This window comes from Gallus gallus, chromosome Z (genome assembly GCF_016699485.2).
Source record: "Gallus gallus isolate bGalGal1 chromosome Z, bGalGal1.mat.broiler.GRCg7b, whole genome shotgun sequence".
NCBI lineage: Eukaryota > Metazoa > Chordata > Aves > Galliformes > Phasianidae > Gallus > Gallus gallus.
The window spans coordinates 47910438-47924146 of NC_052572.1; the positions used below are offsets into that span (position 1 = coordinate 47910438).

Consider the following 13709-nt stretch of genomic DNA (forward strand, 5'->3'; position numbering starts at 1 on the left):
TGTTCCAAAGTATTTCTTTAATCTCAAAAAAGGACTCATGCATATATTCATGCATTAGAAAAATATTTTTAAAAATTATTTACATGTCATTTTCAAGGTTTTCAGGTTTGCATAAACTTTGCAGCTGTGAGGCTTTCATAACCCTAACGTATACTGCACCCCATGCACCTTGAAGCAGGACTATGAGCAGAAGAGCATCACAGAGGTGAGCTATGGACGGCTAGATTCAGTCTTAAAGCAAAGCACATTAAAAATTAAACACCTGTTTTTCAAAACTCTAAACTAGATCCTTATATTTATCAAGGAGGACGTTTTCTCACTTCAGTGCCTAGACAAACCATTTACTTTTGTATTACATTTTGACTTGTGATTTTAAAAATAAATGAAAGGAGTAAGGGCATACAACTGAAAGTGCCATGTCTCTTAAAAAATATATTTAACAAGGAATAATCTCATTTCACAACAGTGTTGGAACTCAAGGAAAAATATGTATATAAATCGCTACCATGAAAGATTATTTCTACTCAATTGTCAGTATTTCAACCTATCTTCAGATAAAGGAGTTAGGTTTACAATCACAATTCAATTACAATTGGAATGACATCTTAAAGTTTGGACATGAAAACTTTTAGTCAATTTTTAAGCAAGTCAGTAATGAGGCTCTATTTTTCATAGAATCATATCATATCTCTTCTAACACTTAATTTTTAACTGAAAAACAGTAAACAAAAACAAAAAAATCAGTACTTGAGTAGTGTGCTTGCTTTAGTAATTCTGCATCAGATGAAATATCAAGTTTACAGTGTAGTCGATTACAAATGAAGTATCAAAACATGCAATACGGAATGTAAGTAGTAGCAAAAGCATTCAAACCTCTTAACAGCATCCCTTCGCTGGCTATCTATTCCATCCCACCACTTTGAAAAGTAAGAAATCTCAGACCAAATAAATTTCCTTCGGTTGTCTTCTTGCAGTTTTATAACCATGTTGTTTAAGATATGCTGTGTCTGATCTCTGAAGTAATCATCAAAAGTCTTCAGCCAACCTAAGTTAAAAAAAAAAAAAAGTAAAATTTAAGTTGCTTTCAAAAGTCTTAGTGATCTCCCTTCTTCCCACTCCCTGCAAAAAATCAAGCTGAATTTTACATGCTGTAGTTAGTTTGGTGTGCTAAATTCTGAGGGTTTTTTGTTGGCTTTATGGATTTTCGCTTTTGTTTTGTTTTTGGAGGGATTGTTTGTTTTTTTGCTTTACAAAGGTCAGATGTTTTATTTTCTCGTATTATAAACACGCAGAATATTAGGCATTCTACTTTGATTAGCTGAGAATATGCAGATTTTTAACTTGTGGATAAAAAAAATTAAGCAGAAATGAAGAAGTAGATATCTGCAAATTCATATCTCTTTATAACTTCCATGTTTCTTTATCTCTCTCAAGAGAAGGAGACTATCTGTTAACTGGTATCTTCCCAACCTGTGACTTATTCCATCCTACACATCCTCATCATTGTCCTTGAGTTTCTTCTTTAACTAAAAATTTTACAAAGCAAAATTACTAGCAACACATTATACATAGAGCGTAAAGAGAAAATGAAAAGAGATTAATGGTATGGCACATCCTCAGGTGTAAAGAAGTAAAATGGCAGCAGACTAAGCATCATTAAGCCCTGCTGCAAAACTCCAGTATCATTTGCAAGATGTCTGTCAGCAATGACTCTTAAAAGGTATCAACTCAGTGATGCACATCTAATTAACCATGCATTCAGGCTTCACGCTGCATAGCCTTCCATGAAATTCCTCACTTAATACCTACTTATGAGAAAGTACATTCATCTTCCATTACAAAACTTAGATTTGTCTTCTTTCCATAATCACAACTGGGAAAAGGAGGCAGATAAATCTACCTACTTAACACACAAGCAGAATATTCCTAGTCTTCATACCAGCTCTTGTCATGAATGTGTGTACTGCCAAAAGGGACGTGGCAGCTGAGCTTATGTAATATTCATTAAGTACAGAACAACACAAGTGATATTGCAAACCATCCCTACAGCATCTACCTTTTTAAGGTTTTGTGAAAGTTTCCATGAGATGTGAGGACTTGATCCAGATAAATCTGACGCTAATGATTTCACACTGATTACCTGTTATCCCCCTGGTTTTTGTTCTGCGAAGGCACTGCTATTATACGACAAGGCCAACAAAAAGCATTAAGCTACTTTGGAATGAATTAATATTGCTTCAAAACAGTTGGATAAATGCAAAAGATTTCAGTGTAATTATAAACTCTGAATTTATTATTATAACAATTCTAAATCAATATTCAGATTCTGTTCTGCTTTATTTTCATGATAATAGATAGATGGCATTAATCTTGGGAAGAATTGTAGACATTTACTCTACATAACATTATTTTCCTGCTTACATCAAATTGTTAATCATATTTAAAGTACAGGAACTAGAAATAACTATCAGACTTTGTGGTGAAGTCTGATTTTCAGGTTGCACTCAAGTTTGTTTGGTTAGTTTTTGTCCTTTCCAAACAAGTCAAACAAAAGTATTCTGGAGCAAACAAATGCTGCAAGTTTCCAAAAACTTGTTTTCTACCTTGAAAAGAAAATTCTAACACTCCTGAGGAAAAGTGCTAGTTCAATGTCTTTAAAACAAAACATCAACAAAGAAACAAACAAACAAAAAAATGTTTTGTAGCTAGAAGAATCTCCACATCTAAGTTTCTGCACATATAGAAATTAGAGGAGAAAACTACATTTTGTTAAGAATGTTAATTTGAGAGCTTTCAATCTGAATGTGAAATATACTTTTCTTTAAAGGCATCAAAAGCTTAATACAAAAAGTTGACAGTGAATTATAATTTCACAATGGCTGGGAAAAAAAAAGCAGAGAACAAGCTGAACTTATTTTAATTTTATACTGGTTTTAATCAAAATTTGTTACAATCTATTTCAATAAGTATTTTGTTATAGAAGTTTTCACTTAAACAATTGTGATTATATAATAAATAATCTTTTCCAATTAGCATTTCAACAAACCAAATAAATACTTTACTGATACTCGCATCAAAAGATTCACGTGTAGCAGACTACAAATTCACAACTGTTCACTAGGAATTTCTTCTGCAAGGGATAACGTTCTCATGTTAGCGCAAATCTCATGCAGAGTGAGATGAAACAACTGAAACCATTTTATGTTCTTCATATGCAGAAATATGTCATCATCATAAACCACTTTAGCATGCTTTTATTACTCAACCACATTGTGGAAATAAAAGTAAGCGTACCCTGAATTAGTTGTCTTAAACATCATAGGAAATCTCAATAATAAACCAACATAAAGAATGACAGGGACAAATGACAAAGCAAATGACAAAACTACATTATAATGCGGGAAAAAACATTGTTGAAGACTTGTTTTTAATATATATCCAGTTAAGCTATAGAGGAAGAATATAATTAGGATCCTGAATCTTGAGGAAGTCTTAGGAAAAATTTAAGTGCTCACAGAATTAGTTGCAAGCCATCAAAAAGTCACCTGATACGTCTTTACAGTACATCTGGTACCCTGCACTTGATATATTCAGTTCTAAATTGATCTCTCTTAAACCCCTTGCTTGTGGAGACTTCAACTTTGCATGGAGCCATAACCATTTAAACTTACGTATCAGAAGCTGAAGAGAATAATAAATAAATTCACTTACAATTGCTACTTAGATGCTACCGTCACCTTAAATATTAATTCACATCTCAGTCCTTAACACCGATTAAGATTTTAGTACAACTCCAGTTCATACTTTGCTTACACAAACTAAGCATTTATTCGTAAGTTGAAAGAAAAGGTTTACCAGTGTACCAGTCCATCTGGATTACAAAAAAAATTATTCAAATACTGTGGAAAGAGCACAGCAGCTTAAAGCTACAATTGCCAAACTAAATGTAGTTACATCTGCAAAGTCACAATTCTCAATTTAAATTTAAAGTGTGATCTTCCTCAAAAAAAAAAAATGTAAATAAGAAAAAAAATCTTTATTTTTATTATGCTACTCTCGATTTGATAAGTATTTAGGACTTTGCCAGTTAGTTTCCTTTTCTTCAAGCACATGACACAGCAGTAGAGGGTGTACTGCTAAGCCGTGGACGGCCTCACTTGTATTGGTCCCTTTAAGTGAAAAAAATTCAGCTTTCCTCACTTGCCACAAGTGATAATCTATCTGATTGGGGCTTTACTTCCTCTATCTCCACTTTTCCTAATGTTTACACTTTTTTTTTTTTTTTTTGGTTGATAGAATCCAAGAGTCATGTCCCAAAGTCAACACAACTGACATTCAAAAAATTTCTAGAGCATTTCTGGAGCGTGTTCAGAGAAGGGCAACAAAGCTGGTGAGGGGTCTGGAGCACAGGCCTTAGGAGGAGAGGCTGAATGAGCTGGGATTGTTCAGTGTGGAGAAGAGGAGGCTCAGGGGAGACCTTATTGCTCTCTGTAACTACCTGAAGGGAGGTTGTAGTGAGCTGGGGCTTGGCCTCTTCTCTCATGTGACTAATGATAGGACTAGAGGGAATGGCTTCAAGCTGCGCCAGGGAAGGTTCAGACTGGACATTAGGAAATACTACTACTACTCTGAAAGGATGGTCAGGCACTGGAATGGGCTGCCCAGGGAGGTGGTGGAGTCACTAACCCTGGAGGTGTTCAAGGAACGTTTGGACGTTGTGTTGAGGGACATGGTTTAGCGAGAACTATTGGTGATGGGTGGATGGTTGGACAGAGTGATCCTGTGGGTCTCGTTCAACCTTGGTGATTCTATGATTTCTCCATACTTCCCATCTCAACTCCTCCCTGAAACTTTAGGACATTCAAGTAGAGATGTAGATAAAGTTTCAAAACAAAAATCAGAACAGAAGTGGACAAACTAGCATAATGCAAAAAATAACCTAATTAAGTAAAAGCACTTTACCTGATCATGCTAAGAATCAGAGATCAACCATGAGAATATAGAAGTATATCTAGTGAATGGCTAAAATACTATCAGTTACTAGATTAATGCATTTTTGAGGGCAGTTTGCACTGCCAACTTCCTCTACATTAGACCAAATTAAATCACTTAGTCTAAAATTCACATTTTGGTACTTTTTGTAACTAAAGAAGTTTGAGTAATTTATCAATTTTACTGCATAATTAAGTAAAATAACTGAATTTCAGTTAGCACTGTACAGCTTTCCAGAAAAGTGAAACAACAAAGTAGTGAAACTTCAATTCTTGCAACTTTAAGATGCACACCCACATTAGTTTAAAAAGTGTTGTTGTTGTTGCTTTTTTTTTTTTTTTTTTAATTCATATAGTTCTGTTTAACACTCAAATCTGCTGCCCTCATGCCTAAGGTGGGAAGAAAAATTTTACTGATCCTCAAAGCAGTATTTAGGCCTGATATACATGCACATACATTTTCACATATATTTTTTACTTAGGCAGAAATTTAAGGGAAAAAGAAATGTTTTAATCTCTTTAAACTCTACTTAAGAGTTGCTCATATTATGCCTGTAGTAATCAGATCCAGCAACAAATACTCAAATCATATGTACATACATGCATTACGAAGTTCACAAGTCTCAATTCTATAACTAACTGAAAAAACATTATCAAGTTCATGGTCAATACAGCAACAAATGCTACAGGGGTTGGCCAGTTATATTTGAAGTCTTTTGACTTCATGTTAGCAAGGCGCTCTGATCTTCGCTGATTGCTATAGCTGAAACACAATCATGCCTGCAATTCATCCAAAGCATGAGAGGTACTCATTCTCATACCTATTTTCCCAATAATTAGTGATTATATTATCAAAGTAAGAATCAGAGACATCTAACTTTGCAGGTCCTGGTTGTGTTCTCATGGAAGAAGGCAAGCCAGATTTATCAGAATCCAGTAGTACCAAGTGGTTCAGAGCATCAGACCATGCATCACCCCTTAAAACAGAGCTCAGAACTGAAAACTACCTTTTCTTTCTTCAAGGATTCTGTTTCAGGGCAGTTTCTTTGCCTTTCAGCTACAGATTTCAGAGGTAAAACTGGTTATGTGAAAAGTTAAAGTACTCTCAGATAAGAAAATACAATATAGAATGAGAATTTTAGGCTTCTAGAGCTATTAGTTACATCTTTACCAACCAGCCCTATTTATTGCTGAATACTTTTCATGTTTATTTTTACAATGTACACTCATCATACCTTAAAGCTTTTTCACCAGAAAGCATTTCCTTTGCACTATGCCTTTTAATTCTCTGTGGGAAAGGAATAATGTAACCATTATCTATAGAAAAGATTTTACATCTCTGTTGTAGATAAATTTTCTCTATTTCAAGTGCTTATTAATACTCATTTTCATACTGCAGACAATTTCACTGAAGTACTGTTACCAAAAGTCTGGAAACTTCCCATGATAACACTCTACCTAAAGCAAACAATAATCAGTGTCACACAGTCACACAGGTAGTGATGGAAGGGACTACACGTAGCAGTACTACATCTCAGTCTAATGCTGTCTAATATCAGTTAAGAAATCTGAAAGTGATTGGAAACAAAAGAAAAAGAAGCAAAAGAAAATCATGATTTCTTTGTTTCCTAAATACAGATTTCACATTAAAGAAATGTATTACTTAGATATCAATATTAAAGGTATTAGCTAAAACAAGACACCAGTAAGATGAAAGGTGAAAGTTATCTCTGAGATCAGCCAAGATACTGGACAAGTCCTCAGGAATTACCTATGAAGGAAAAAAAAAATCAAAACAAAAAGAGATAAATCTCATAACTTCACGGAATTACTCAGATGTTATTATATAAGAGGCAACCACACACAGGATTTCTTTCAGAGAGCTGGAAGAACAAGTACCTTACAGATTTAATCACTGACTCCCTCCAAAATAAACAACCGACTGCTAGTAAAAATCCATCTCAGAAGCAAAATTCACTATGGCCAGCGCTCCTGTGTTTGGAAGTGGGCTAGAGCACTGCCGGAAAAGGCAGGGTAGAATCCGATAAAACGTCATTAAACTGAATTTCAAGCACACCAGAAGACACCACCACTCAGATGTAAAATTAAAGAACTGACAGACACACTGCAAACATACTTTCTGGGTAAGAAACTTCTGTTAAGTGACAACACAAGAAGTTAATCAAGAAAAGGGTCTGGCAGGACCAACTCTGGCAAAGCCTGTCTTAAAAGTTCAAGAATACTGGCAACTCAAGAATGTTTTTGCTTTTCACTTGTTTGCTTTCTTTCTCTACAGACAAACAACCCAAACATAACAGAGAAAAATGCGGAACTCACAGGCTGAAATAAAATTACTAACTAAGACAGAGAAAAGGAAGAGGATAATTATGCATATATATATACACACACACACACACAAATGTATGTAACAAATGATGCACAAGCAATTACTAACTATCCCCCAAACAATGCCCAGCTAGCCTTCCAAGCAGGGAAAGAGAGCAAGATGCAGTCCCACCTTGTTCAAAACTCCTTCTGCTTTATGTCATATGGTATGGAATATCCGTTTGGCCAATTTAAGCCAGCTGTCCTAATTCTGTTCCCTCATAGCTTCTTGAGCCCTTCGCTGCAAATAGCCTTGGCTCTGTACAGCACTTAGTAGCTGCAACTAGAAACCTACAAACACCAATGTGTTAACAACCTTTTTTAATCTCCTAGAACCAAAAATACAGCAGCATATCTGACAACTCTGAAGGAAAAAAACTCCATCCCAGCTGAAACTGAGACAGGCACCCAATGTCAATGGTCATCAGGCAACAAAAAGTTGTTGGCTGTGAAAATCTACTGCAGTAGCTTGCCTGATTAAAGGAGGCAGGACAGATTCTCCAAGGCCATCAGCTCCAGTGCAGGCACATCGTACTACTGAATGAGGGACCACAGTGTGACAAACTGTGGAGATCCTGGGGCAAGGACAGAGCCACCCACAGCTGTGAGGAGTGCCTAACCCTCCCAGGAAAAAGCAGCTAAGAAGCTGTGGGAAGCAGCTCCTTCAGCTGCTATGAGCAGCAGCATAACATGCCCACACATATACAGGCAGCTCTAGCAACCAGCAGCACAGAGACATTGGGCCGCAGGCGTAGCGCAACAGTAGGGTGTGGTGCAGCCATTTGCTCAACACTTCGCCCAGGCAGGCCACCATACAGCCAACTATCTCTCTTCTGAGTGCAGCAGGGTACAACACTCTATTGAAGCAAACGTGGTGACCACCTGCCACAACAGTCAGGCTGAGGAGGAAATCCAGACAGAGGGGTGACAACACTGGATGGACACATACACCCAGACAGACCTCCTGCAGAGCAACAGAGCTGCCCACATCCTTGGTTGTAAAGAACTCCAGAATGTCAAAGTACTGCAAGGGCCTGAGAAAGATGTCATGTGTACAAGTGTGCCCCATTTGATGGGCTTTTTTTTAGCAGGCATGGGATATGAAAACAAGAAAGGATTCTTTAGATCAATCAGTCGTATGAGACAAGGCAACAGAGAGTGTACCAAATAAGAAGGGAGGACTGGCTTCAACTGACATGGAGAAGGCAAATACTTTGTCTCGGTCTGCACTGGCAATCAGGATTCTCATGCCTCTCACATTACTGAACCTCGAGGCAGGGGCCAAGGGAGCAAAACTCCTCAAAGTAAGAGCAAAGGAAGTCTAAGTCCACCTCATGAGGCTAGATGTGTACAAATCCATGGGGTCCAATGACATGCATCCCAGGGCCCTACAGTAGCTGGCTGATGTGGTTGCCAAGCCACTCTGTCACATTTCAAAAGTCACGGCTGTCAGGTGAAGTCCTTGGTATTGGAAAAAGGGAAGCATCACTCATTTTTAAGAAAGAGAGAAAGGATGACCTGGGATAAGACAAGCCAATGATTCTCATTGTCTGTACTTGGAAAGATCACGGAGCAGATCCTCCTGGACACTACATTAAGTCACATGTGAGATAAGGAGTTCATCCAAGACAGCCAAGCTTAGCTTCACTAAAGGGCAGCTCATACCTGACTGATCTCGTGGCCTTCTATGATGGAGTAACAGCATTGGTGGACAAAGGAAAGGCAACGGATGTCATCTACCTCAATTTCCACAAGGCCTTTGACATGGATCCGCACCATATCCTTTTTTTAAGTTAAAGAGATACAAATTCAAAGGCTGGACTACTTAGTTGGATGGTTGCAGTCCTCTGGAGGGCTGTGATCAATGGCTTTCTGTCTGAGTGGAGGTCAGTGGTGACTGGTATTCCCAAGGGTTGGTACTGGAAAAGCTAACTCTAACATCTTTAGCATTAGTGACATGGACAATGCGATCAAGTGCACCCTCAGCAAGGCTTGCAAATGACACCAAGCCAAGTAGTGCAGCTGATATGACAGAAAGAAGGGAAGCCATCCAAAGGTATCTGGACAAGCCTGAGCAGTGGGCCCATAAGGACTTCATAAGGTCCAACAAGGCCAAATGCAAGGAGTTGTACTTGAGTTGCAGTAATCCCGGATGTGTGTCCAAACTGGGAGAAGAACTCATTGGTAACAGCCATATGGAGAAGGACTTTGTGGTCATGGTAGACAAAAAGCTGGACATGAGTCACCTGCAAACACTTGAAGCCCAAAAGGCCAACAGCTGCACCTGTTCTGCCCTATACAGGCTCCATCTGGGGTGCTGGCAAGCATTTCCACAGCAGGGGAGTTGGAACGAGATGATCTTTAAGGTTTTTTCCAACCCAAGCCTTTCCATGACTCTATTATCCGTAGATATAAAGATTAAGGAAAAGCATGAAGGTCAGAAAGCTGAATGTTAGGTCCAAAGAGACCTCCAAGAATAGCAAAAGAAATTGTTCAGTTCTGTATGAAGCATTGGTTAGACAGGCCAAGTAGTAGAATGAAATCACACCAATCTAATCTTACACAGAAGACAGTTACAGATAGAATGTCTAGAGAACAGGTTAAAACAATAAAAAATAAAGACAACAGGATTACTAAAACCTGTAGAAAAAGAACCAAGGCTTATGTTTAAAAAAAAAAATTATGCACAAGGAAAAACCCTGACCTTGTCAAAAACTGTTCTGTTATGGAACTCATATGTAAACAGAGTAGTGTGCTTCAAAGTAGGAAAAGGACAGAATCTACTATTCTCATACATCTAGTTAGGCAGTTATAAAACAGCATACTTAGCATTAGAACAAGAAAGCATCTATCTCCTGATTATGCTGGGAGAAGTCCATCAGAACAAGTGATTTAAAAGTTAGTTTTCAGTGACAAAAAAGTCTCCTCTCCTGACTTATGGAAAAGAGACAAGGAAAACACTGACTCAAAATACAGGCTTTTAGCCCTCGCTGTCATATGCTGCACTTGAAGAGAAATTAGTAACAGAACGCTGAGCCTTTATCAAACCTCATGATGTGAATGGACACTTAAGTTTTAAGCAAAGCTCTTTTAAGCTTCTACCTGTAAACCCCAAGCATCATGCACCTTGTGCAGAGGTTATTTTTCAATCTAGCTAAAATCACTGGAGGATAGAGGTGACACTCAGCAACTGGCTTCTAACGGGATCCCAATCTACTCCCTCCAACTAGAATATGATCTTATTAGCAACATTAGAAAGAAGGGAGAGAGGTAAACTCCATAACCCATTCTATAAAGAACTGAGAGATTTAGAAAGCGCTCCACATTATTTTAGCATAGTTTCACATTCATGCAACAACTGCACAGTGTAGTTTCCATTGGAAAAGTTTTTAGGAACACAACCAGGGAGGAAATACATTGACAGAGGTTTAAAGACAGTTCAACAAAAACGCTGATCAAAGTTTGTATTGTGATTTCCTATGAGTAGCTTTACTGTGCACTACTTTGGCTGTTAGAACTGGATAACACAGTCACTCCAGATTATAGCATTGATTTTCTTTTATTCGTAAGCACCTAGTGTTTTCAAAGTCACTTCTGTTCAAATTACCTATCTTACTTCAGTCAGATTTCAGTTTAAATTCAGACTTTATATTATCCCACTATAGTTTTCCTATGCTAGGGGACAGTAACAGCTGAGAAAGGAAAGTTTTAATGGAAATTCTGAGGTTTTTGACCGTGCAACATCTTCCAGAAAGTACATTCCTTTAGCAGCAGCTGGGGATTTAATATCCAAGTTACACTACAAAATCAAAACAAGAATAGATTATGTTTAATGCACCAATGAATAAACTGTGTTTATCAGCAACATAAACACAGAAAATCTCCACCACCTTCTAATAACAGCGTTCAAGTTTTAACTCCTGTTAATGTATGCAAATACAAAGTCTATTGTAGCAAGTTTTCCCTTGAAGTCAACAGCATTAAAGTTATATTTCTTTTCGACTGTTTTGCTAAACTTAGATGTAGTAAATTATACAGCATACTTCAAAAACATTCAGATTATAACAGAAATTGTAGTATGTATCTTACTTAATTCAAAAGCCTCTACATACCCAAATAGAAAGCATTACCTGGGTCATTATGTGAGTGAGGCACAACAAAAACTTGAAGTGGTGCACTGTCCCATTCATTTTCGTTGTACGTAATATCAAATCCTTGTTTCCAAACGCCACCATCTGGATTATCGAAAGGAAGGATGTCATAAACATCCAACATCTAAAAAGGGATAAATACAAAATAGAAATTCATCAAAATATTCTATTAAATCAAAGCTGTTTTCTTCAAAAACTGCAATAAACACTGGATCAGCCTGTTCATTACAAATGGAGAGAATCATTGTAAGACAAAGCTCCTTGCACACCTCTGAAATTTGCTTCGTATTTTTGAGTTACGTAAGCAGTTTTAGGAAGATAGATATCATTTACCATTTTTCCCAAAGAAAATCTAGCAAAAACTACCTTTTAAATTCATCTTTAAAATCTAAACCAAAGTAGATGTATTTTCACAATAAGTATACAAAAAAAAACCTACAAAGCTAACTAGCTTGAAGTCTTCCTCAGCTTGAAAGCAATTCACAATGTAAGATTATCTGTAACAACAGGTTTCATTCCATGAAGTTCCTTCCAGAGCTGTGCACTTAGGTGATAATTAAAGCCAAAAAAAATACTTTCGGAAGGTAAGGATTTTAACAATTTCAGTTTAATTTCACAGCAGGTGAAGCAGAGCAAAGTACAAATTTGTTAATTTGAACTGCATAATATTAGGCTCAAAATATAAACAGAATTGAACTTCAGGTTGCCACCTTAGACCATCCCAAATAGAACAAGTCAGCTATTTTAACTTGTGCTACAGCAGTGTCGGCAGAAATTATAAGAGCATAAAAAGTTGGGGACTTTTTCCGTTGTTGTTTTCTTCAGCACACAAATTTCATGATATTCACAATCCTGCAAGAAGATGAGAAGTGAACCAGCATGGAAGATATACATTACATTTTCCTATTTAAGAACGAACATCGATCTCAGAACAACATTGCAAAACTGCGTAAAGGAAGATATAGACCTATTGGAGCATGTCCAGAGATAGGCCACAGAAATGATCCACAGAATAGATCTTTCCTATGAGGACAGGCTGAGAGTGCTGGGGCTGTTCAGCCTGGAGATGAGAAGCGGCGAGGTGATCTGATAGCAACCTTTCAGTATCTAAAGGGGAGCTACAGGAAAGAACAGGACAGGCTCTTCAGCAGGGTCCGTGGTGACGGAACAAGGGGAAATGGTTTCAAGCTCAAAGAAGGTAGATTTAGGTTAGATAGAAGGAAAAATTCTTTTGCAGTGAAGATGGTGAGGCACTGGAACAGGTTGCCCAGTGATGTGGTTGATCCCCAGTCCCTGGAGACTTTTGAGGTGAGGTTGGATAAGGCCCTGGGCAACCTGATCTAGCTGTGATGTCCCTGTTCATTGAAGGAGAATTGGACTAGATGGCCTTCAGAAGTCCTTTCCAACTCTTAAGGATTCTATGATTCTAGGATCATTAAGACTGCAATTATTCTAGCACATTTTCTATGAGGCCCTTGGTGCTTGAAGGTGTTGTGCAAAAAATGTTCATGCAAAAAAATTCCTGTCTTGAAAACAGGATATGTTCATACCTGGCCCTGATGCATAGATGAAGTGAGTTTACAAACACAGAAGACAAGAGAAGTTTCCTCCAAGCAGAGCAGATCTCTTTAAAGAAGATGCAAGGGAAGGACTGAGAGGAAGAGCATCTCAGCTGGCAGGAGGAAGGACGGAGAGCAAGTGGAAGACATGAGGAAATTAGTAAAGCAGAAACTGACTATTTAGGGATAAAAGAAAATAAAATTACTTATGAATCCTGAGTGCAGCATCGAGTTAGTTGAGAACATGTCTTCATGTCAGAGACATAAGCACTGGAAATGTGGGATCCAATTAGAACTAGGAATATATGCAATAGCATCAGACATTTGTAATGCCAGAGAAAAACAATACAGGCAAAAATGTTATTCTTACAAAAGTAAGGTTAAGTTACTCAGATAAAGTTCCAACACAGGCATTTTGATTTGGTAACCACCTAAAAAGATAAGATTCTGCATTAAGTCATCTCAGGTCTTCCACTGGAAGCTGTTTTTTCCTACATTATACAGTGTTTGTGATTATCAGTGTAAACACACTGCTTAATCACACATCATAATGCTGCACTTACAGCAGCTAAAAGGTAGGCATGAGTTATTCTAAGATGAACTAGGACAGAAAAATTTTCAGT

The 13709-nt window shown here is 37.5% G+C and overlaps 1 protein-coding gene across 2 annotated transcripts in view; it reads right to left on the reverse strand.

Annotated features, from left to right (window-relative positions):
* MAN2A1 (mannosidase alpha class 2A member 1) overlaps positions 1 to 13709 on the reverse strand; it is a 119733-nt gene that overhangs the window by 84957 nt on the left and 21067 nt on the right. For both annotated transcript variants that reach the window (XM_003643046.5, XM_046905798.1), the window contains exons 3-4: positions 11507 to 11651; positions 874 to 1045 (exon numbers count right to left, since the gene is read on the reverse strand). In XM_003643046.5, coding sequence (XP_003643094.2) covers positions 874 to 1045; positions 11507 to 11651 — 317 coding nt within the window. The remainder of the gene's footprint in view (positions 1 to 873; positions 1046 to 11506; positions 11652 to 13709) is intronic.